Source organism: Lynx rufus, unplaced genomic scaffold (assembly GCF_022079265.1).
Source record: "Lynx rufus isolate CCGP_SWC_20201006 ecotype Redwood Valley unplaced genomic scaffold, mLynRuf1.p SCAF_22, whole genome shotgun sequence".
NCBI classification, from domain to species: Eukaryota; Metazoa; Chordata; class Mammalia; order Carnivora; family Felidae; genus Lynx; species Lynx rufus.
In genome coordinates, this window is record NW_025814837.1 from 17,856,366 (window position 1) to 17,880,918 (window position 24,553).

The 24,553-nt window shown below is 45.6% G+C and overlaps 1 protein-coding gene across 1 annotated transcript in view; it reads left to right on the top strand.

Annotated features, from left to right (window-relative positions):
• TMEM241 (transmembrane protein 241) overlaps nt 1-23,092 on the top strand; it is a 116,121-nt gene extending 93,029 nt beyond the window's left edge. The window contains exons 14-15 of the mRNA XM_047087041.1: nt 13,801-13,865; nt 21,622-23,092. Coding sequence (XP_046942997.1) covers nt 13,801-13,865; nt 21,622-21,682 — 126 coding nt within the window. The 3' untranslated portion in view covers nt 21,683-23,092. The remainder of the gene's footprint in view (nt 1-13,800; nt 13,866-21,621) is intronic.
• The last annotated feature ends 1,461 nt before the right edge of the window (nt 23,093-24,553 follow it).

The window sequence follows — 24,553 nt, forward strand, 5'->3', positions numbered from 1 at the left end:
TAGAACTCTTGAGAAATTAGAAAAAGAGTTAACTCCAGGGAACTGAGGGAGTAGGTGGGTGTCTTCTCGAATCCCCCACTGCAGCCAGCCCAGCTCCGAGCCCATTCTGTGTGATTAATAGATACTTCTTCACGGAAGTACTCCCTGGCCCAGCATCAGAGTTGAGCTACAGCTGCGTGAACCACTCAGACCTCACCAAGTTCTGATGCGTCTTCTGGGGAGTCAGTCATGGTTATTCACATTTTCCTCAATTTATACTCAGGCAGGCTGCTGACTGTTCACTCTGAGAATTATGTAATGCATAACTGGCTTTTGATACTCGTGCTTTATTTATTTGTTTGTTTATTTATGAGAGAGAGAGTATGTGCATGAGCAGGGGAGGGGCAAAGGGAGAGGAAGAGAGTCTTAAGCAGGCTCTTCACCCAGTGCAGAGCCCGACTCAGGGCCCAGCCTCACCACCATGAGATCATGACCTGAGCTGAAATCAAGAGTCTTGGATGCTTAACTGACTGAGCCACTCAGGTGCCCCTCAATACCCATGCTTAAGAGGTTTTTCTATTTCCTGAAAATTTTTTTTCACGTTGCTCGATTGGAACATGTAACATTCAGCAGATTTATTCAGCAGCAATTTATAGAGTGCTGAGACAGTAGAGAGTTGTGATAGATAGCCCAGCTCTCGGGAGACAGAAAGACCTGGATCAGAATTCCATTCTAGCAGTGTAACCTTGGAAAGATTACTTAGCCTTCGTATGGATCAGCTTTCTCATCTGTAAAATGGAAATCATTGTATGACTTCACAGAAATGTTGCAGGGATTGTAGGAAATAATGTGTGTTGCACATTTTATGTTCGCTAGGACAGCATTACTTGCAAACAATGAGCCTTTCCTTCGCCGATGGAGAAACATTTGACGTGTTGTTTGCATTTTGAATTCGGCTACAATTTGAGAGCTGCTGATTCGTGTTGATAGAGAGCCTTCATGTATGCTCTGTTCCATTTTCCCATTCTCGTGTCAAGAGAAATTCAAAATGACCAGATCCAAGTAACACCACAGGTTTCAAAGTGCTTTGTTCAATTTTTCAAATGACTCAGAGAATCTGTTTTTTCTAACATTTTGGAAGTTCTACCCAGGTGTTTATTTCAAAAAGAAGCAGCAAGAAAAAGAGGATCAGCCCTAAATATTGTTGGCCGGGTCTTCAGTAGGGAAATTGCAGCTGTCTGCCCTGTACTAGCTTGGTTGTAAGAGAATGGGGAAATGAGAGGCAAGTGGTGTCCAATCTGATGTGGAGCCACATACCCACCAGAATGGCTAAAATTCTAGACACTGACAATACCAAATGTTGGGGAGGATACACAGTAACATTTCTGGTTTAGAAAACACTAACGCTAAACTTTAGAAAAAGAGGTCTGTGTTACAACAGAGCAGTCCCACACCTGGCTTATGTCTGGGAGAGTACACTTTATCTCTCTCATCTACTTCTAATGGATGTATTTTGCCTGTAACCCCTGCTTCTTTAAGCTTCTTAAAAATTCTCACCAGAACAAGTCAGGGAATGAATAAAATCCCTAATCCCCTTTAAAAAAATTTTTAAGTGAAAGTCTAAGGGGCACCTGGGTGGCTCAGTCGGTTAAGCATCCGACTTCGTCTCAGGGCATGATCTCATGTCTTGTGAGTTCAAGCCCTGCATCGGGCTCTGTGCTGACAGCTCAGAGCCTGAAGTCTGCTTTGGATTCTGTGTCTCCCTTTCTGTCTGCTCCTTCCCTGTTCATGCTCTGTCTCTCCTTCAAAAATGAACATTCCAAAAAAAATTTTTTTTAATTCAAAAAAAGAAAGACTAAAATTTAATCCCTGAGAAACACTTTATAGAGGATTCCTTTCTTATAGAGGGGAAAACTGAAATCCAGAAAGGGCAGCTGGCCCATCTGAGGTCACTCAGGGAGTCTCTGACCCCCAGGACTCCCCCGCAGACATGGGCACAAAAACAGAGGCCCACGAGAGTGGCATGAGCTCTTTTGAAGTCCAGGATGACCTCTGGCATGCTGATCAAACCAGATACCCAGTCTTCCTGAAACCAGCTGCCTGCTTCCCTAAGTAAAAAAAATTCCATGGGGTTTTTTTATTTTTATTTTTTTTATTTTCATTTTTTTATTTTTATTATTATTTTTTTAATGTTTATTTATTTTTGAGACAGAGAGAGACAGAGCATGAATGGGGGAGGGTCAGAGAGAGAGGGAGACACAGAATCTGAAGCAGGCTGCAGGTTCTGAGCTGTCAGCACAGAGCCCGACGCGGGGCTCGAACTCATGGACCGTGAGATCATGACCTGAGCCGAAGTCGGATGCTTAACCGACTGAGCCACCCAGGCGCCCCAAGGCTTTTTTTTGAATACCTGCTAGGAGAAAAGGGGTTCCCAGCTATTGAGTTTTTTTTTTTTCTTTCCTCTCTCTGTTTCTTTCAGCTTTAACGGTGGCCACTACTCACCTCACTTGGTGCTCTAGTTGATACCCAGGGGCTTAGAGTTTGCTGACTTGTTTGTACTGTTCCTTCTATGTAGAACGCCCTTCCCAAACTTCCTCACCCAGTAATTCTTATCTGTCCCAGATTAATACGGGCATTGCCTCGGTGTGGGGCTTGTTCCGTGGTAACCAGAGTGTACTCGTAATCTCAGCACTTAGCGTGTTATATTGATACAATTTGCTTGGTCATCTTCTGGAGCAGCTGACCTGGAATAGGGTGCTGCGAGGGCAGGTTCTGGACTTCCATTTTCGCCTCTCTAGCGCCCAGGGAGGTGCTCGGTGTGCGTCATTTAGCCTTTGCTCCATTCCAGCAATAACTCAAAGCCTTTTTCCTTTTTCACTTCTAATTCGGTGACAGCTTCTTCTGAAACTGTTAGTCCTTGTTTTTTTAACTTTCATTTTTTTTTAACTCTCCAAAAGAGCAAGGAATAATGTCTTTCCTCAGGCTGCCATTACAAAATACCACAGACTGGGCGGCTTAAGCAACAGATATTTATTTCTCACAGTTCTGGAGGCCACCAGTACATGACCAAGGTTGGATTGGTGTCTGGAGGAAGCTCTCTCCTTGGGTTGCAGATGGCTGCCTTCTGGCTGTGTCTTCACATGGCAGAGAGAGAGAGAGAGAGAGCGAGCGAGCTCTCTGGTCTCTTCTTACAAGGTCACTAAGCCCATCATGAGGACGCCCTCACCCATGACCTCAACTAGCTCTGATTACCTTCCAAAGGCCCCATCTCCACACTGGAGGTTAGGGCTTAAACATATGAATGGGGGGAGGGGGAAGTCCATAGAGAGGAGGTTGCTGACATTTTGCAGTGGGTGCCAACTTGTCCAGCAATAGCTAAAAGCCTTTGCAGTTTGTGTGAATCCCTCTGGTGGAACTGAGCTGACATGGTGAGTCTTGCACAAACTTTGTACATTCCTCAGGAGTTGTCACTCTCAGATCGTGCAGAATCGAGTGTGACTGGACCTGGAGCCAGGGCACCACCCATGACCTCACAGCCTCACTTCTCCTGAGTGGTATTTCTTCAGGAATTACTGGGATTAAGGAAGGAGGCAGGTTGTAAGTAGCAAAAGGGTTTTTCCCAAATGGGCACCATGTTTCTTTAAACATGGCAAGGAGGTCCTGCTGTATGTATTTTGGCAAATCTGTTCTTCCACCTCTAGTATTACTAAGGGTAACAATGGCATGAATTGAACTTCTGTCAAAAGGAGATGAACAAAAGCCTCATGGTCTTGGAGTAAATATAATTATGGTGCTTTTATTTAAAGCTCCTTTGAGCTTAAATTTATTTCATTTCTAAAAATACACTTCAGAGATTAGATCTATCCTTTGAGTGAATCAAAACAACTTAGAAAATTAAACACCTTAGCCACATGCCCTTCCTTTCCAGAAGCACAGAGTACTGTTTAGCTTTGGGAGACTGATGGAACTTTTTAATCAGCAGGACAAAATCTAAAAAATAACTTTGTCAGAAACCCATCCTTCTAAAGGTAAGTCTGTGAGAAGATGGGTACATTTACTGAGTAAGATGAAACTGAGAAAGTTGAGGGAAAGTTCCAGAATGAAGAATCTACTAACTCTATGCCAGGCTGTCCCTGAAATGAGTTTGAGAGGAAATTGGGGCTATCTCAAATTCTCCATTTGTCTTCAACAATGGGATGTTCTAAGTACGTCAACATTATACTTGGCATATTTACAGCCCCTTTACTTGATAGAAAATCCAACAAATCAGGTATTTTAGAATGAGCTGAAGTGGAATGCCAACAGGGATAAAAAGAAGCCCTCCAAAGGTACCAGGAAACACCTCGTCAGTGTACATATTAATATGGGTGCTTGAGAAACATGAATACTGAAGAGAAAAGTCTGACACCTGGGGGAAGAGCTAACACCTTCTGCACAGCTGTGCCAGGAAATTACAAGTCCCAAGAGAAAACATGTCCAAAGGGCCACAGATTTTTGAAGTTACAACCAAAGGACTGGTGTCAGATGGTGTGACAAGACGCACAGGTCTTTTCAGTACATAGCATGTGTTGGACACTTCAAAGTCTGGGTACTTAAACTCTACTGCCCACGCCTCTTCCCTTCTGGGAATGTAGACTAAGAGAATTCATGCACAAGGACTAGTAGGCAAGTGGAAAACAAAGTTGAGTTGAAAATGTCAACCCTGGTTTAGGGACTTAAGGCTTTCTGCTCCTTATAGGGAGCATGGCTTCCTTCCCATCCCTCCAATCCCACCCCGAACAGGTGGAGACAGAAACTCCGGAGAATTTTATTGCTTGGATTCAAGAGAAGAGAGAAACCATATAGAGTCTGGGTTTTGTGCTTGGAAGCCCTGGAATCCCACCAACAAGTGTAACGAGCCTCAGTAAATGTATAGCAAGATAAGTAAATCTTCCCATCAGAATGAACTTGGATGAGAGTAAAAGGCCAGGAGGCCAAAGAGTTTCCTTCCCGATGGGCAGAGAGAATCATGAGGAAGAACTTGTTCCTCTCACCACCGGCTGCCTTATTAATCCTCATCAGTTGCATCATATCTGAAACTGTGTCTGAAGAGAAAGACACTGTGCCTTTGAGAAAGTCCTGTTGCCCCAGGTTGGTGTGTATATGTATGTACATATGTGTGTGTGTGTGTGTGTGTGTGTGTGTGTGTATATTTTAATATATCTTTTTAATATATATTTGATGTATATTATATATATTAATATATTTTTAATTATATATATATATATATATATAAAACCCTAGACTATGATAAAAGAACAAAGGTAATTAAAATTGTAATGATGGATTAATAAGATTGTTCTTCTGATACCTGGCAAAAGGAATAACTCATTGCGCACTTGAATGAGGCAATGCCGAAGATTATTAATAGCCAAGCCTAGAGTTTAGCTTGGGTTGTCTCCCATTAATAATTACACTGATTGGGGCACCTGGTGGCTCAGTTAGTTAAGTGTCTGACTTCGGCTCATGTCATGATCTTGCGGTTCATGAGTTTGAACCCCATATTGGGCATTGTGCTGACAGCTCAGAGCCTGGAGCCTGCTTTGGATTCTGTGTCTCCCTCTGTCTCCATCCCTCCCCCACTCATGCTTTCTATCTCTCTCTCTCTCAAAAATAATAATAATTACACTGATCATGGGGCTCCTGGGTGGCTCAGTTGGTTGAGCAACCGACTCTTGATTTTGGCTCAGGTCCTGATCCCAGGGACGTGGATCAAGTCTCATGATGGCTCTGTGCTGAGTGTGGAGCCTGCTTGAGATTCTCTGTCTCTGTCTCTCTTTCTCTCTCTCTCCCTCTGCCCCTCTTCCTCGCCTATGCTTGCTCTCTCTCTCTCTAAAATAAAAAGTAATAATAATAATTATTACACTGATCATTATAATAAATCATAGGATTGATAATAAGGGTTAATTGAACATTTTGAAATTGTCAAGTAGATTCTCAGCCTTAGCTGAGGTGTTTGTCTGGTGGACTTGGAATAGTTCCTTGGGTCCTAGGTGAAAAAAGAGATAATCTGCTCTCAGTTTATAAATTTTTATCGTCTTACTTTTACCCTAAAAGGAAGGTCTATTAGTAATATTCACAGGTGAGTCTTCGACACAGACAGACTCCAGGCCAGTCTGACATATGCCTTCCGCTCCGTGGTCTGTGAGGGAGTTACAGCCTGCCCTTCTTTAGAGATGTGGCTGTGCCAAGCTGTCCCACACCAGCTGGAGAGAGTAGTTCTTGAGACAGTGCTGGAGTTGGGGGGGGGGTTGTAGAGATCTCCTCACATTTTCATGGTCAAGCATATCACCTGGTGATCCGTTCACATGTAGATGTTGTTCAGTAGGTCTGGGGTGGGGCCTGGGATTCTGCATTTCCTACAGGCTCCCTGGTGTAGATGGCAAGGGCATGCAAGACATCTGGTGTTCAGTCTGCCCAGCACTTTCCCTCCCTCCCCCCAGGGAAATGTTCCTTCCTTGATTCTAACCATGAAGTTCAAGGATGAACTTCCACACTCTTACATTCCTCTGCCCCCCTAGCCATGGTCAGTTGGTCCAGGAGACAATCAGAATCTTTCCTGACATTTTTGGACTTGAAATCAGAGTGAACCAGCTGCAGATCCTCCCTGAGGAGCTCTTTCTAGCCTCCTGGAGGTAATTGGGCAAAGAAGCAGAGAAGAGGAGCAGAGAATGTCTCTGTGCTTCTCCCTTCCGGGGTCCAAGTGCCCTTAATATGTCAAAAGGGATTTAAAAATAAGATTTTAGGGCACTGGGTGGCTCAGTTGGTTGAGCGTCTGACTCATGGTTTTGGCTCAGGTTATGATAACAAGTCGAGCCCCATGTCAGGCTGTGTTCTGTGGCGTCTGCTTAAGATTATCTCTCTCTCTTCCTCTGACCCTCTGCCCTGCTTGTGCTTTCTCTGTCTCTCTCTAAAACAAATAACAAAAAAACAAGACTGTGACTTACCAGCTCTGATGACTAGTGCAGTTCTGGAAAGCATATTGGCCACTTACCTTACGTGAGTCTCTGTTGGTATGTCCTGAACATACAAAGATGGATAGTGCATGCCCCGGTTGGGGAGACCACACATTTCCATAGTTTAACATGTACAATGTCAAGGGGCATGGAAGTCACTGGAAGAAGTGCCTGATCCACTTAGATGTGTGGATGGGGCGAGGCAGGGGGGAAGGTCCAGAAAATGTTTTCTAGAAATGGATTTTCTTTTTTTTTTTAATGTTTATTTATTTTGAGAGAAAGAGAGAGAGAGCTCAGGGGAGGGGCAGAGAGAGAGAGGGAGAGAAAGAATCCCAAGCAGGCTCCACTCTGTCATTATGGAACCCAACATGGGGCTCAGTCGCACAAACCAACCATGAGATCATGACCTGAGCTGACATCAAGAGTGGGACACTTGGGGTGCCTCGTGGCTCAGTCGGTTAAGCATATGGCTTTGGTTCAGGTGGTGAGTTTGTGAGTTTGAGCCCTGTGTTGGGCTCTGCGCTGACAGCTCAGAGCCTGGAGCCTGCTTTGGATTCTTTGTCTCCTTTTCTCTCTGCCCCTCCCCTGCTTGTGCTCTCTCTCTCTCTCTCTCTCAAAAATAAACATTAAAAAAAAAAAAAAAAGAGTGGGACACTTAACCAACGATTCACCCAGGTGTCCCTAGAAATGGGTTTTCAAAAAGTGAGCAGGAATTGTGTGGGGAGGCCTTTGAAACTGTTCCAGGCAGAGAGACCTTGCAGCAAAGGCAGCGTGATGGTAGAACCCGTGTTTGAAAAACTACAGCTAGTTGAAGTAGGAGGTGCAGGCTGTAAGTGAGGCAGTCACCGTGAAGGGCTTTTATACGTGCTGCAGTCCCTTTTTTCTGAAGTCGTAGGTATTTAAACAACAAAATGCTAACAAGCAACAAGCCTGACTGATTCCTGCCCCCCAAATGCACGACTGTCTGGCAGGTTCCCACCAACAATATTCCCCTTTATTTTTCCCTTAGACGAACAGAAAATTTGTCTTAGGATCAAAATGAATGTTTAAAAAACAAGCCTGATCTGCTTTAAATACCAAAATCTGTTTCAATAACACAGAGGTTGTGACATCCGTTGACAAAGCCAGGAAGTTCAAAGCCCCTGCTGCCGCAGACACAATGTATTGAGTTCTGCTGTTGTTGGCGTCCCTCAGCTGTGGCGGGTCCTGGTGTTTGTTATTCAGATCTGTGTGTACAGGGGAGACATTCCTCAGACCACAGGACTCTTTCTTCTGTGGGGAAAAATTTGTATTTTTGAAAATGCTTTTTGAAAATAAGGACAAGTGCTCGTAATGGCTGCTACTTAAGTTTCTTGAATGGCAAGTTCCAAGTGTAACTTGAAGTCTATTTCTTGAGCAGATTTTAGCCATTTTTTTAAATGTTTATTTATTTTTGAGAGAGAGAAAGACAGAGACAGAGTGTGAGTGGGGGAGGGGCAGAGAGAGAGGGAAACAAAGAATCTGAAGCAGGCTCCAGGCTCCAAGCTGTCAGCACAGAGCCCGACATGGGGCTCGAACCCACGAACTGTGAGATCTCGACCTGAGCTGAAGTCGGATGCTCAACAGACTGAGCCACCCAGGAGTCCCAGATTTTAGCCATTTTTTTAAACAGTTAAAAAAAAAAAAAAGTTTACACATTTTCTGACATCCACTGCCAGAACCTTTTCATCATCCGAAGCTGAAACTCTGTACCCATTAACACTAACTCCCCACTCACAGTTACCCCCCAGGCCCTGGTAACTCCCATTCTACTTTGTGTCTCTGAATTTGACTCCTCAAAGCACCTAATGTAAGTGGAATCATACAATATTTGTCTTCTGTATCTGGCTTATTTCACTTAGCATGATGTCTTTAAGGTTCATCCATGTTGTCGCATGGGTCAGAATTGCCTTCCTTCGAAAGGCTGAATAACCATGTATACACCAGATTTTGGGTATCTGTTCATCCATTGATGGATACTTGGGTTCCTTCCAAATCTGAGCTATTGTGAATAATACTGCTATGAACATGGGTTTGCAAATATCTCTTTGAAGCCCTGTCTTCAGTGGATTCTTCTTTTTTTCTTCTTCTAAAACTGCGTGGAGGGGTGTGTGACAGGCTCAGTCAGTAGAGCATGTGACTCTTGATCTCAAGGTTGTAAGTTCAAGCCCCATGTTGGGTGTAGAGATTACTTAAAAAACAAAATCTTAAAAAAAAAAAAAAAACCATATGGAGCTCACGTGGGCCCTTTCTTGAGTTTCTGGCTGTGTGAGAAGGTTGACCTGGGAGTCGAGGTCTTTTCCATCCCTCACTGCTTGGGGTCCCAGGCCCCTGGAGCAAATCACTCACTGTCTCTCGGTCACAGTTCCCCCACCTGTGATCGCAGGGAGTCCCTTCCACCTCTCAGGTCCTGCACCTACGTGACCGTATGTAGGGCACTCTGTACCCGGACGTGTGCCTTCAGCTATTCCTGGCTTCTGTTTATTCCGCAGTAGAACCGGAAGCAGAGTGGGCCCTTGGCATGAACAGGTTTATCATTCACACTTTTGAGGGGTCTTGAGCAGTCCTGACTGCCCATGGCATGCAGAAATCTTCCACTTGGCTGAGGCATGAATTTGACGCTCACATCGCACGTTGAGGTTGATGTGTGGGTGCAAGTCACTTAGTGGGCAAGTCGGGCTGGCCGAGTGCCCATTGTCTGCCTCTCAGCGAGGCGCTGTCAGCTCCTACTCAACCCATCTTCAGCAGTGACTTTTGTGAACTGGTAGAACTTTGGTGACTGTGTGTATGTGTGTGTGAGAAAATGCCTCTGATGGGGCGCCTGGGTGGCGCAGTCGGTTAAGCGTCCGACTTCAGCCAGGTCACGATCTCGCGGTCCGTGAGTTCGAGCCCCGCGTCAGGCTCTGGGCTGATGGCTCAGAGCCTGGAGCCTGTTTCCAATTCTGTGTCTCCCTCTCTCTCTGCCCCTCCCCCGTTCATGCTCTGTCTCTCTCTGTCCCAAAAATAAATAAACGTTGAAAAAAAAAAAATTAAAAAAAAAAAAAAAGAAAAAAAGAAAATGCCTCTGATGCTGACTGCGAGGGCTGGCAATGGAAGCAAAAGGAAGCCCAAGAAACCAGTGTTTCTTACTGAATAGACTACAAAGTGGTCTGTTGAACTTCACAGTAGCTCCGTAGTGCAGACAGCTTCACCATACATTCACTACAGAAATAAGACACGTCTCTCTGTGAAATTTTAGTGAGTGTCTCAGCCAGCAGAAAATGTGCTCATCGAGAGATAAAACTTTAGAAAAGTTTGAAAAAGTGCCTCGGGAGAAAGGCAGGAGACTGTACAAACATCTCCAGGAAGCGGCACATGTCAAAGGCACCAGTGTGGCTACTAGACCAGTCTTATTTTCAAGTAAGGGCTGGTTTGGAAGTTTTAAGATGTGTTTTTCTTGGCAAAAGGTGCAGTTAAGAGGAATAAGCAGGCCCGTTGTCTATCTCATGGCAGACGGGATTCCTCCTGGGCTAAGAGGCATGTGGAGAAACAGAGGCCCAAGTCCCAGGCTGGGGTACTTCAGGGCAGGTGGGAGGTGGCAGCCTCACACGCTAGATGGAAAGCCACGTGAGAGATGCAACCAGAGATGAGGGCCGAAGCCCGTCAGAGAAGGCCGTAAAGAGGTGATAAGGGGTGAAGGGCATGAAGACATGGTGAAGAATTAGGAAAGGCTAGTTGGGCCCTTCATAAATTTTGTGAGGTGTTCCGTTACACCAAGCTGCCAACATCGTGGCCATCCGTCAGTAGAACGGGGCCTGTTTCATCAGTCCTAAGAAACGTATCACCATTGGCACCATGTCAGGACATCCCAAGAAGTTGCAAAAGTAAAGAGAAATGAACAAACTTAACTTTGATTAAGAAGAAGGAAGGAGGGACACTTGGGTGGCTCAGTCAGTTGAGCATCTGACTCTTGATTTCAACTCAGGTCATGATCCCAGGGTCGTGGGATTAAGCCCCATGTCAGGCTCTGCACTGACCGTGGAGCCTGCTTAAGAGTTTCTCTGTCTCTCTCTGTCTCTCTGTCTCTGTCTCTCTCTCCACCTCTGTCTGCCCCTCTCCCCCACTCACACTCTCTCTCTCTAAAATAAAAAATAATTGGGGGTGGGGCACCTGGGTGGCTCAGTCGGTTGAGCAGCCGGCTTTGGCTCAGGTCATGATCCTGTCATTTATGGGTTCCAGCCCCACGTCGGGCTCTGTGCTGACAGCTCAGAGCCTGGAGCCTGCTTCCATTCTGTGTCTCCCTCTCTCTCTGCCCCTCCCCTGCTCGCACTCTGTCTCTCTCTAAAATAAATAAACATTAGGGACCCCTGGGTGGCTCACTCGGTTGGGCGTCCAACTTCAGCTCAGGTCATGATCTTGCGGTTTGTGAGTTCAAGCCCCACATCGGGCTCTGTGCTGACAGTTCGGAGCCTGGAGCCTGCTTCGGATTCTGTGTCTCCTTCTCTCTCTGCCCCTCCCCAACTTGTGCTCTGTCTCTCTCTATCAAAAATAAATAAATGTAAAAAAAAAATAAACATTAAAAAATTAAAATAATTAAATTGAAAATTTAAATTTTAAAAAACTAAGGGAGGAAAAAAAGGAAGAGAAAATGACAATAAAATTAAGAACGAAAGGGAAGGTAATTAAAATGGGCACCAATGAGAAAAAATAATATTTTTTCCAAATAGCAAAATGCTAATGAGTTGGAAAACCTAGATGAAACACATTTTTGGAAAAAGTGAAAATGACAAACTTGAATCAAGGAGAAGGAGAAAATTTGATTAGGACGTTGGCCGTTAAAGACCACCCCAACTAGAAGGTGCAGGTCCAAAGGTGTTCAAGTCAGAGTTAACATCCACAGTAAAGATCATCTTTATTCTTTATAGGAAAATAAGCAGGGAGGTTGATGAACTAACTTATGTGGTTGGTATAACCTTGTTTCCAAAACCAGATGGCTACACTGTGAGCTAATAAAATATTAGGCCCACTTCAGGTATGACCATTGATGCAAAGGTCCTAAATATAATGTTAAATAAAATGAGAGGAGGGTAGGAGGAGAACAAGTGCCATTCATCATGCTCTGTGAGGTACCGGCCCCCCCCCCCCGCCCCGGGGCGCCTGGGTGGCTCAGTCGGTTAAGCATCTGACTTCAGCTCAGCTCATGATCTTGTGGTTCGTGGGATTGAGCCCCGTGTCAATCGCGAGTCGGGGAGAGGGGCAGAGGGAGGGAGAGAGAGAGAGAGAGAGAGAGAGAGAGAGAGAGAAAGAGAGAATCTCACTGTCATCTAGCCCTGCTGACGGCACAGCCTGCTTGGGATTCTCTCTCTCTGCCCCTCCTGTGCTCTCTGTCTCGCATTCTCTCTCTCTCTCTCTCTCAAAAATAAATAAACTTGTAAAAAATTTTTTAAAAAGAAAAGAAAGATACATGCTCCCACCGCCACCCCCAGCACTCTGACAATCCTCTTTCCTCTGTTCTTTGGGTTCAGCTTTGCAAACTGTCTGGCTGACCTGGTCGCCGCTTCATTTTTGTTCCCAAGACAACCCAGGTCTGTTTTGTTATCAGGGTTTTTGCTGCAAGTCAATAAAAGAAGCAAACAGAAAGGGACTCAAATGGGTAAATTACAAAGGTTCTGAAACTTCACAGAGTTTCTATACTGAAGGTCCCTGGTTTATGTTCCCAGACTTCTTTTTAAGATGGTAAATGAATGAGGATAAGGCTCCTTCAACATACTCCTCCTTCCTTCGAACCACCTGCTTGCTGCCTTGTTCCCAGCTTGGACACCCAAAGAGGGCTCCAGGACAGTGGATGGGTCCCCTTGAGTGAGATGGTATTGCCCATGTCCCAGGGTGTCCAGCCTGAGTGACCCATCCCACAATGACCTGCTCCTTACTTCTCATTGCAAGAAAGTAAGTCCTCAGGCTGACCTTCCTAACAGAAGCTGTCTTGCATCTGAGAATACGGAATTCTAGGAAAATAACCATCTTTTCCTGAGCAGGCATTCCAAATGGTGACGAACTTGGGTCTTTGGTTCACGTACACTCTGTGTGCTGTTTGGTGATACCGTGGGGGTGCAAGTTCTGTTACTGCCATTCCAAGACACTCTTCCATAATTTCTAGCTCTGAAAGATGTGGGGGTATCCTCTTCCCTCTCTTTTGGCTTCTAGACACTTGCAAATATTTGTTTTAAGTTTATTCATCTTTTTTTTAGAAATTTCTACAGCCTACGGGGGCTCGAACTCACGACCCTGAGATCAAGCATTGCATGGTCCTCTGACCGAGTCAGCCAGGTGCCCCTGCAAAGAGTTAGTTAATGATTTAATTGTTCCCTCCCCCAAGAAGTATCTGGTTTTGTAGAATGTGTATCACGGGCCAGCAAGACATAGCCATTAGGACAGGGGAGAGACGGTGCTGTGGGCAAAGGCAGGGTGACAGCCAAGTTTTTATCTGGAGGATCTGGGGACAGATGAATGAGCACAACTGGCTTTGGGGATTATTTCTTCACCTTGAGACAGGATGGAAATGAATATTCTCACCATGCCTCTGCCCTGGAGAGAGATGGGTGAGACGTTGGCTGCGTGCCTCCTCTTTTGAAGAGTTCGGAAGTTAAATGTCTCTTTGAAGATTCTTACCTCCCGAATAGACTAGGACTTGGCATTTTCCATACCAAATGCTTAGCTCAGAGGGAGCACTAAATACAGGGGCCTCACAAGTCATTGTGAACGATGACTTTGGAGAAGGTTACCGAAGTCCTGCTGCTCTGATGGCCTTTTGTTGAAATTATTTCCGCAGGTCCTCACAGCTGGCTTGTCCATATTGCTGTTTGATATGATCCTGACGAGTGCAACAGTGGGATGGTAAGTCTTTTGCCTGGAGAGAGGAAGAGCAAATTTATTGTTTGGGTTTCACCAGGATACTAATTTTTTTTCTCAAATGTTGGCAAAAGGGTGTTTGGAGTGTGTGTGTGTGTATTTTTTAAGTTTGTATTTATTTATTTTGAGAGATAGAGCAGGGGAGGGACAGAGAGAGAGAGAGAGAGAGAGAGAGAGAGAATCCCAAGCAGGCTCCGCACTGTCAGCACAGACCCCGACATGGGGCTAGAACCCACGAACCACGAGATCGTGACCCGAGCTGAAATCAAGAGTCAGATGCTCAAACTGACTGAGCCACCCCGACCAGGCCGCCCTGGGGTATGTATTTTATTGACACACAAATATACATCCAGAGGAGTACATATATCATGAATGTGCAACGTGATGAATTTTCACAACTGAATATACCAAACCCGTTGCAGTCAGCATCCAGATCAAGAAACAGAACACCACTGTGCATCTTTCAGCCACTCATCCACACCAGCGTAAGCACCAGCGGTGAACTACTAGTTTTGTATGTATTATGTGATTTTACCAAGATTTTATAACTACTATGATTGGGCGAGGATTCAAAACCAGATCTGTGTGTATCCAAGGCCCTGTAGCCTTCATGTACTTCTGCACGACTGATTTGGCAAACACCAGGGATTTACCAGCAGTGTAGACAGTGTCTAGGTAACAGTGGGCCGTAAGGGAGGTATAAGAGAAATTGGCCTGTACGTTCCTCTTCCCACCAATATGATCATCCATAAAGAGCTTCTAGATAATTCGACAGCAATACGAAAGGAGTGTTATCCAGGATAAGACAGCTCTATTTCTTGTTCAAGGGCTGACATGATGAACTAAGATTGTCCAGTGGAATGATCATAGGAAAAAGATCTCATTGTCTTGGGTTTTTTAATGCTATTAGCAATAATTCTATCAATTAGCTAAAAATATCTTTTGAGTGACTGCCACATGTGAAGTAAGACATCCTTCAGCCTTCAAGGAGCACGGGGGAATGGAAATCATGAAGATAGTTTGTGGGATAAGATAGTCATAGTCTGAATGCACGGTGAATGTGAGGGCCGAAGGAAGGAGAGAGGACGGGCCAGCAGGCAGGCTATGCAACTGGTTTGAACTTAGGCAGAACACAGAGGCCGAGCAAGGCGGTGGGTAGAAGAGGATTTGGGCCCTCTAGCCCCAGGAAAGACAAGGAAGGGTGGAGAGGCAGGCAGGGAGTGCCAACGGTGAGAGTTAGTGATTTGGAACCAGAGCTGGGGCTGTGGGGCACAGAGCTAATCCTTCGTGCCTTCCTCCTTCCTCTGCACCTGTCCTTCCAGGGAGGCATGACGCCCACAGTGGGCCGGTGACATCCAAAAACCCAACTGCCAAGATCTCCTGGTACATTCCCAGTGTCTCCTGACACTCTTCCCCCAATGTCTGTATCTTAACCTTCGTAGTGATAGTCTAAATTCTTGGCGTATTTTTCTTTCTCACGAATAAGCCTTGGACAACCATAATCTGTACAGAATTTCAGAACGGATTTAAAAAACCCAGGCATTGACCGGAGTGTGAGAAATAGGAGAGAGGTGGCTCTCCAGTGGGGAGGAAAGGCCGAGCCTAGATATTACAGCAGCAGTCTGGAAGAGGCCAGGTCTGCAGGCTGTTTCACATCCTGTGAACTTTATGGTATGCCCTGAGCAAAATGGAAAGAAAGGCTGCGTGTTCCCAAATCAAGGAAACAGCGTGTGTGATTATTGCAAAAGGAACCTTGACTTTGGAATTTCCTGATTTTTCAGAACTTGAGTTTAAGGATGGTGTGTTTTCAGCCTCAAAGAATTTTCCAACCACAAAGTGAACCACCAGAAGAGGAGTGTCAGACTCTAGTTCAGATTTCCTGTCTTTTGCACAGAGCCGGCCTGCGCTGTCCCCAGCGGAGCCTGGGTGACCAGCTCTCAGACCCTGGGCACGGGCAGGCCTGCTCTCTGATGTGTGGGAGCTTAGACTGATCAGAAGTCACAGAGGGCAGGGACTGCAGAACTGTTTTGTTTAGACCTCCCATGTTTGCCTGTAGGGTCACTATTGCTTGTTTTTTGGCTTTCGGAGTTTAAATTCGATCACGTTTAGAAATCAGGTGATTTCCCCATAAAAGTCCAAATTTCCTGATTCTTTTGCAAATGTGGAACAAGTGCTACCTTGAGCCTGTACGTCCCCACGGCGGCGGTTGCCAGACCAGGTAGAGGCTGCCTGTCACGTGGACGTGGGCTAAGTCAGCACGGCCTCCACGGCTCCAGGCTGGCTGAGGCCGGGGGGGTTCTGTCTCAGCTACATCCGAACACCCATTTGCTTTATACTCATTCATGTCACAAAAAGCGTGTGGTGGGCTCCGAGGCTAAAGACAGTGCGTGACCCCAGCAAGGTCACCGTCCGGGAAATGAGTTCAGATGTCATTAGCCGCCTTCTTGGATGGGGAGCAGCTTAGCTGTACAAAACAGGTCATCATCTAAAGTAGGGTTTTCCTTCACCTCAGCACTGTTGACGTTTTGGGCTACAGTGAATAATTCTTTGCTGTAGGGAGCTGTGCTGTGCTTTGGAGGGTTTTTAGCTACAAACTGAGCCCCACCCCACCGGATGCCAACGGCACCTCCTCAGATGTCTCCAGATACTGCCACATGTCCCTTTGGCAGCAAAATGACCCCAGTTGGGAATCACAGATCTAAATGTTTGTGGTGGTTAGTGGAGAAAATGCCATTCCAAATTTCAGCAAGATCTTAAGAACCTTGCTTACCCTCTAATTAGAGATTTGGTCAGCTCGTGTGTCAAGGCCTGGGCAGCCTCTCCCACCCTCTCAGTGCACAGCCCCGTCAGCACGTACCACACTAAGTGCCGGGTGAGGGTTCACACCCCATCTACCTGCAATCGTGAGCTCCTGCGGAAGGGAAACCACATTTCACGCACCTTTGTGTCTCCCTGCCTAGCCCTAAGGGCTTGCCGAATAAACGAGTGGCCAGCTTTCTAAATACTGTACCCCCAAAATTATAACCCTTGGGGCACCTGAGTGCCTCAGTTGGTTAAGTGTCTGACTCCTGATTTCGGCTCAGGTCATAATCTCATGGTTTGTGAGTTCCAGCCCTGCACTGGGCTTCATGCTTCATGCAGTGCAGAGAATGCTTGGGATTCTCTCTCTCTCCCCCTGGCCCTCTCTGTCTTCCCCTGCTTGCTCTCTCTCTCTCTCAAAATAAATAAATAAACTTAAAAAATGTGTGTGGGGGCGCCTGGGTGGCGCAGTCGGTTAAGCGTCCGACTTCAGCCAGGTCACGATCTCGCGGTCTGTGAGTTCGAGCCCCGCGTCAGGCTCTGGGCTGATGGCTCAGAGCCTGGAGCCTGTTTCCGATTCTGTGTCTCCTTCTCTCTCTGCCCCTCCCCCGTTCATGCTCTGTCTCTCTCTGTCCCAAAAATAAATAAACGTTAAAAAAAAAAAAAAATTTAAAAAAATGTGTGTGTATATATATATATATATATATATATATATATGTATGTATATATATATGGAGGAAAATTATAAACCTAAGTACCAATGTTGGTCAAATTTTAAAGTCTTTAACTATTTTTTTAATGTTTATTTTTGAGAGAGAGAGAGACAGAGCATGAGTGGGGGAGGGGCAGAGAGAGAGAGAGAGAGAGGGAGACACAGAATCAAAAGCAGGCTCCAGACTCTGAGCTGTCAGCACAGAGCCCGACACAGGGCTCGAACTCATGGACTGTGAGATCCTGAACTAAGCTGAAGTCAGATGAGCCACTGAGCCACTCAGGAGCCCCCTAAAGTCTTTTCTTAAAAGCAACTGATCTTGTCCAGCAAATTATCTTGTTTTTTATTATAAAAACAATCTATTGCAAACCCAGAATTTAAATGTCCAGATTAATATTTAATTATTCACCTTCAGTTAACAAAGTTTTATTGTATATATTGATATGAATTCCCTTTATTCCAAAATTTCAGCAAAGAGGATTCAACACACACAAAAGAAAAAATGCTGAACTGTGAGCAGTGTCTCTGCTGAGTAGAATTAGTTGTGGGTGCCCTCTCTTTGCATCCTTTTTAAACACTCTTCTCTTTGCAATAGTTTCTCTTTGCAAAAGTACAAGGAGAGAAAATGACCAAAACACAACCTCTTTGTTTTGAGGATTCCGTGACCACTTCTCTCCTTAGGCAGTCATTCATGGGGCCCACCAGTGATCATGGCTTACCAACATGCTTGATCTCAGCACAAGCCTCACTAATACCAACAGTCTTTAGAAAATGGTCTTATATCATCTTTGAGTAACAATGTCTTACGCCTTTAATTTTAGGACACTGCACGGAGACTGCCCAAGCCTCTTTGTAGGAAGAGTGAATTTAGGGGGTGACGAAAGTACTCCCCCCAACACACCCCATAGTATAGCTAGGATCACAGTGACTGAAATTTACCAGTTTTCCATTTGAGTTAAAAAGGGTGCCTGGGTGGCTCAGTCGGTTAAGTGTCCCACTCTTGATCTCAGCTCAGGTGTTGAACTTAGGGTCGTGAGTTCAAGCCCCACATTGGACTCTGTGCTGGGGATAAAACCTAGTTAAAAAAATTTTAAAGGGGAGCCTGGGAGGCTCAGTCGGTTGAGCATCCAACTCTTGATCTCGGCTCAGGTCATGATCTCACAGTTCAAGCCCCACATTGGGCTCTGCACTGACTGTGTGGAGCCTGCTTGGGATTCTCTCTCTCCCTTTCTGTCTGCCCCTCCCCTGTTCATGCTCTGTCTCTGTCTCTCAAACTAAATAAACATGAAAAAAATCTTAAAACAAAAAAACCTTTTAAAAAATGTGAAAACTCTCTAAAATGCTAAGAAGGGACTTTTAAATTACTATCACTCATTACTTCTCAACAGAGAGTAAGTTATCAGATTGTGAACTGTCACTCAGCAAGTCCCCAAGGGAATGGTACATTAGGCAGATCTCTAGGCACATTAGGAAAAGAGAAAAAACAAAAATAGTTTGGACTATAAGTGGGAGAAAGGGGAGGAAGGGTAAGAAATTCATCGTCATTCATTGAGAAAATATTTATTATGTGCTGCATGAAGGGCTAGGCCTACAGATGGAAAAGGGTACAGTCCCTGCCCCCTACAAGTGCAATCAGGAGGTGCTTGAATAAGCACAATAATGAATGTAAAATTGAGATAGGGAAAGACTGGAGGGCCGCTGAAAATAAAGCCCTGAGAGAGGACCTAGTGATGAGTATTTCTGGCCGGGTATGCTCTGCCATCTGGCATGGCAGAGCCTTCATTGCATGAAGTGTGTTCACTTCAGGAATGATGGGAATCACAAGATTTGCAAACAGTTTGGTCAAGCTCTGACTTAAATGGTTGTAATGCTATTAAGATTCCTGCACCCCGTGTCAGCTTCTCCTGCTGTTTAGAAGACAACGTCAAAGCTCACCTCCCTGGCTCTCTTTTTTTTTTTTTTTTAATTTTTTTTTTTCAACGTTTATTTATTTTTGGGACAGAGAGAGACAGAGCATGAACGGGGGAGGGTCAGAGAGAGAGGGAGACACAGAATCGGAAACAGGCTCCAGGCTCTGAGCCATCAGCCCAGAGCCTGACGCGGGGCTGGAACTCACGGACCGCGAGATCGTGACCTGGCTGAAGTCGGACGCTTAACCGACTGTGCCACCCAGGCGCCCCCCTGGCTCTCTTAACAGTAAACTGAACCAAGGTTTGTTTCCTTCTGAGCATTCACTAAGCTGCTTTGGTGTTTCATGAAATAGCTAAACTGAACGGATGAAATGCAAGGTTATTACATTTCAGCATGGTTCTAAGGCCATGGGGGGAGGAGGCAACGAGCCAGCCCATACCCTGTTCTTCTCCCTGGTGACAAAGCAGGGTTCCTGGAAACCCATAGAAATGGCTGAGCCCCTAGTTACCTTTGCAGAAATAAGCCCCACCCAAGCCCAAAGGCCCGTGCAGCCTTTGTGTCAGGTCATGGTGACTCTGCACTTGCCCCAGTGTTTCAGAAGATGACGTGTGCATTCTTTAAGGGTCAGTCTGAGGAAGGGCTTCCCTCAGGAGGGAGGAACCATGTGCTCAGGGTCTTTGATAAGTAAGATCCCCATCGACGCTTGCGTGGACCCCATGGCCAGAGTTGCTCAACAGGGAAACAGGCTTGCTTTGTGCAGCAGGACGTGCCTGCCCCTCAGGAGAAGTCTTCAAGCAGAGTCGGGACACCAGCTCTGAGGGCCAGTGAGGAAGGCATTGCTGCTCTGGGAGGACAGTCAGCTAGTCAGTATATTTTATCGCTTGTGCATTATAGGCCAATTGTGGGGGTTGATGGCTTCCAGTATATCCTTTTCAGCCTCACGGACACTGCTGGATGTGACCGTCTCCTGGGGCACAGACAAGACCGAGCTGAATAGCACGCACAGGGTCACATGGCTAATAAATGCCTGAGCCACAATCGGAACTCAGTTTATTGTTTTAATAGTCTCACGCTTGCTCAGCTCATTCCTGTGCTAAATGGGGCAAATGGTACATTTACCATTATCTTTATGTCAGAGTCCCTCACATGGGTGACATTTCTCACTGGGAATGTGATGTGCACAGCCTACCTGTGTTTCGTATGTTTGGTGCCCCGGGCGAATGTTAGAAACATAAAGATGCCGGGGTGCCTGGATGGCTCAGTTGCTTAAGCTCTGACTTTGGCTTAGGTCATGATCTCACGGTTCATGGGTTCAAGCGCCGCGTCAGGCTCTGTGCTGACATCTCAGAACCTGGAGCCTGCTTTGGATTCTGTGTCTCCCTCGCTCTCTTCCCCTCCCCTGCTCACACTTTCTGTCTCTCAAAGATAAATAAAAATGTTTAAAAAAAAAAAAAAAGAAAGAAACATAAAGATGCCATAGGGTAAATGTGTGTGTGTCGTGGGTGGTGGCCTTGTGGGGGATGTGGGAGAAGACTGGAAGGGCAGGTAGAACCGAAGGGCTGTTCGCCCCTCTGACCAAGAGCATTTCATCACCAGGGACCTCCTGTCATAATCTTTTGTGATGGCCCAGTCCAGTCCTCAGAAGTGCTTTTTGGGAAGAATTTTGGGATTCAGACCAGATGTCGATTGTCTACCAAGAAGTTTAAAATAGAAAATGTACAGAGACCTTTGGATGTATTCAGTTTTAGGCATGTTAAAATAGTCAACTCCTCCTTCTCAGGGTCTGCAGTTTTCTCACCACCTTTTCATTTTCAAATCACTGACCACATTTCTTTCTGCTCTGGTGGGAGATTCATGATTCGCCTTTAGTATTTTCATCTCTGAGTGTTCTGTTAGTCTCAGTGAAATAACAGGCTTCAGAGACCGTCACCCCCGTGATGATCAGACTGGATACCTGCATGGGTTCATGTCATCAACCCTCTGTGTCCACTGCGGAGTGGAGCATGTCACTTCACCGGGTCAGGATGAACAGGACACACAGCCTTCTTCCTGGGGACAGGAGGCAGGGGAAGATCAAACCCCACTTTGCAGCCCACTCCCCTCCTGCCACACAGCTGAGGTTTACTTGGGACGACCAGGCAGTTCCTGGGCCTGACCTGGCAGCAGGGCAGGCCTGGTGGGGGTTAGGGAATGAGGGATCCCTCGCCCCAATGCAGGTGAGCACCGGGCAGTCTGTGGGTCTACAGCCTCCAGACTCGAGGGACTAGAAAGCTGACCTCTTGCTGTTTTGTTTTGTTTTGTTTTGTTTTGTTTTTGCAGCCTCCTGCTTGGCGGACTCGGAGAGGCCTTGCTGGTTTTCTCAGAGCAGAAGGGCTCGTAAGGACAGGAAAAATAGACTCACAGTCTGCTGGCTGGAATGCACGGCCCCTGGGCCTCAGAGGTCCCGCTCAAATGTGTTAGAAGGAAGAAAACAGGGACAACAAGGCCACCACTTCTCACTGCATCAAGGAGAAGTCTCTGGGCTGTTGGGGAGAATTGACTGTGTTGCATCTTCCTGCTCTGAGAGGCTCACTCAAGCCTTGCTGACCGTGCTGGGCCCAGTGGGGCAGACCCAGACCCGGAACCCCCCATGTGGGGATGGGTCTGCTCACCTTGACTGATGTGCAGGCCTCCTTATTAAACACCCTTCACCAAACACGACTATACGGAGGCGGGCTCAAGGAATTTCGTTGCACTTTGTTTTATGTGTTTACATCTTTGGAGACTTTTCTGGGGACACCTTTCCATTGCTGTCATGGGCTTGCCTGGAGCCCCCACTCACCCACTTAGGAGCACAGACAGAATTCCTCATGGAGGGCTTTCACGGGGGGCAGGGGCAGAGATGAGGGTCAAATGGGAGTTCTGAGTCAAGTAAGACATCAGCAAGGACGCTGTTACTCCAGAGAGAGTGCTAAAGCCTTTTTGGGGTTGTGTGTTGTGTTGAATTCTATACACTCTTGGTGTCCACTGTGAGGCTAACTTGCTCCTAAATGATCACCAGAGGGAATAGGGTTTATAACTGTTGATGGATGTGCTCCCTGGCCAGTGACACAAACATAGAACATACGTATACACAAAAGCACACGCATTTATATTCACATCCCTTAAAGCTTTTAATCCATTGAATTCCCTGATGGCTCAGAGGAGATTTCATTCATATCATTGAACACTGAAGTATATTTTTCGGGCCAGATTAAAAATTTGATTAAGACTCTAAATCTTCCTGTGTGGGAGTCCAAAGAAATGAACATGCATGAAATGGTAACTTGCTTCTGAACTCACAGTGAAGGTTTAAGAAAATAATGTCTGACTTCAAATATTTCTGCTCATGACAGGTTTTGAATGCCTGACTGCTCTGCCAGGTGTCGGGTCTGGTCATGTTGAGATGTAGAAGGTAGTGAAGTCCCAGTGAGCCCTCCCCGGGCAGGAAGCCAGGCTGGCACTGGTGGTCATGCACGCCATTCATGGAGAACCATCTTCGTCGTCTGGGAAATAAGCCTGTCCATGGAGAATAAGGTCAGCTTAGTCAGGGGCCATTCTTCCAACTTGTTGAAAAAATACACAGAAGATGAAACAAATAGGAATGGATTCGTATATTTGGAACTTGAGTACCTTAAATTCATTCCCTTGTCTTTTCCTGGTCTCTGTGTGTCATTTAAGGTAAAGATGTTCAGAGTGATGTTTACACAGATACAGTTTTTTTTTTTTTAATGTTTATTTATTGTGAGAGTGAGAGAGAGCATGCACAGCTGGGGACAGACAGAGAGAGAGCGAGACAGAGAATCCCAAGCAGACTCTGCACTGCCAGCCCAAAGCCTGACTCGGGGCTCAGTCCCACAACCATGAGATCATGATATGAGCGGAAATCAAAGAGTTGGAAGCTTAACCAACTGGGCCACCCAGGTGCCCCTACACACATATAGTTTCAGTTTGCTGTATGTCCTTCATCTATCTAAATTTTACAGAGGCTGAGGATCAAATAGAAAACCAGGTTTAGAATTGCCCTTGTTCTTTTGCTCCCACAAAACTCTTTCTGTACAACTGAGAGAGTTCTCCTTTTGTGGAAAGTGGCATCTGTCCAAATGTCATCTGAAGCCTGTCTTTCCAAGTGCCATTCAAGCACATGGAGGTTCCTAAGTCAGGAAAGAACCATGCACAGGTAATGGGCCCATCTCCTGTTTCTAGAAGACCTGTTCTTAAAAGAATCTCTACTAAGGACTTTTTTATTTTTGTTTGTTTGAATTTTTTTAATGGCATTCCAGAGTCCCATTGTTTTTATTTTTTAATTTCTTAATTTGAGTAGAGTTGATACACATGTTAATTAGTTTTAGGTGTACAACTTAGTGGTTTGACAAGTTTACACATTATGCTATGCTCACCACGAGTGGACCATCTGTCCTATTACATCGCTATTAGGATATTATTGACTATGTTCCTTATTCTGTGCTTTTTATTCCCATGCCTTACTCATTCCATAATCCAAAGCCTGTACCTCCCTCTCCCCTTCAACTGTTATGCTCCCCCTGACCCCCCAATCCCTTTGGCAACTCATCTGTTTCTTCTCTGTTTTTATAGTTCTGATTCTTTTTGTTTTTTTATTCATTTTTTAAAATTCTAAGTGAAGTCATATGGTATTTGTCTTTCTCAGTCTGATTTATGCCACTTAGCACAATACCTTCTAGGTCCATCCATGTTGTTTCATGTGGCTTGATCTCGTCCTTTTTTATGGCTGTGTAATACTCCACTGTGTGTATATATACCACATAATATGCCACATAAGTCTTATCAGTGGACATTGAGGTTGCTTCCATATCTCGGCTATTGTAAATAATGCTGCAATAAACATAGGGTACATAGATCTTTTCAAGTTAGTGTTTTCATTTTCCCTGGGTAAATACCCGATAGTGAAATTACTGGATCATATGGTATTTCTATCTTTAATTTTTTGAGGCACCTCCATACTGTTTTCCACAGAGGCTGCACCAGTTTGCTTCTACCAACAGTGCACAAGGGTTCCTTTTTCTCCACGTCTTCACCCACACTTGTTGTTTCTTCTTGATTTTAGCCATTCTGACAGGTGTGAGGTGGTATCTCATTGTGGTTTTGATTTGCATTTCCCTGATGACGAGTGATGTTGAGCATCTTTTCATGTGTCTGTTGGCCATCTTTAGATCTTCTCTGGAGAAATGACTGTTCAGGTCCCCTGCCCATT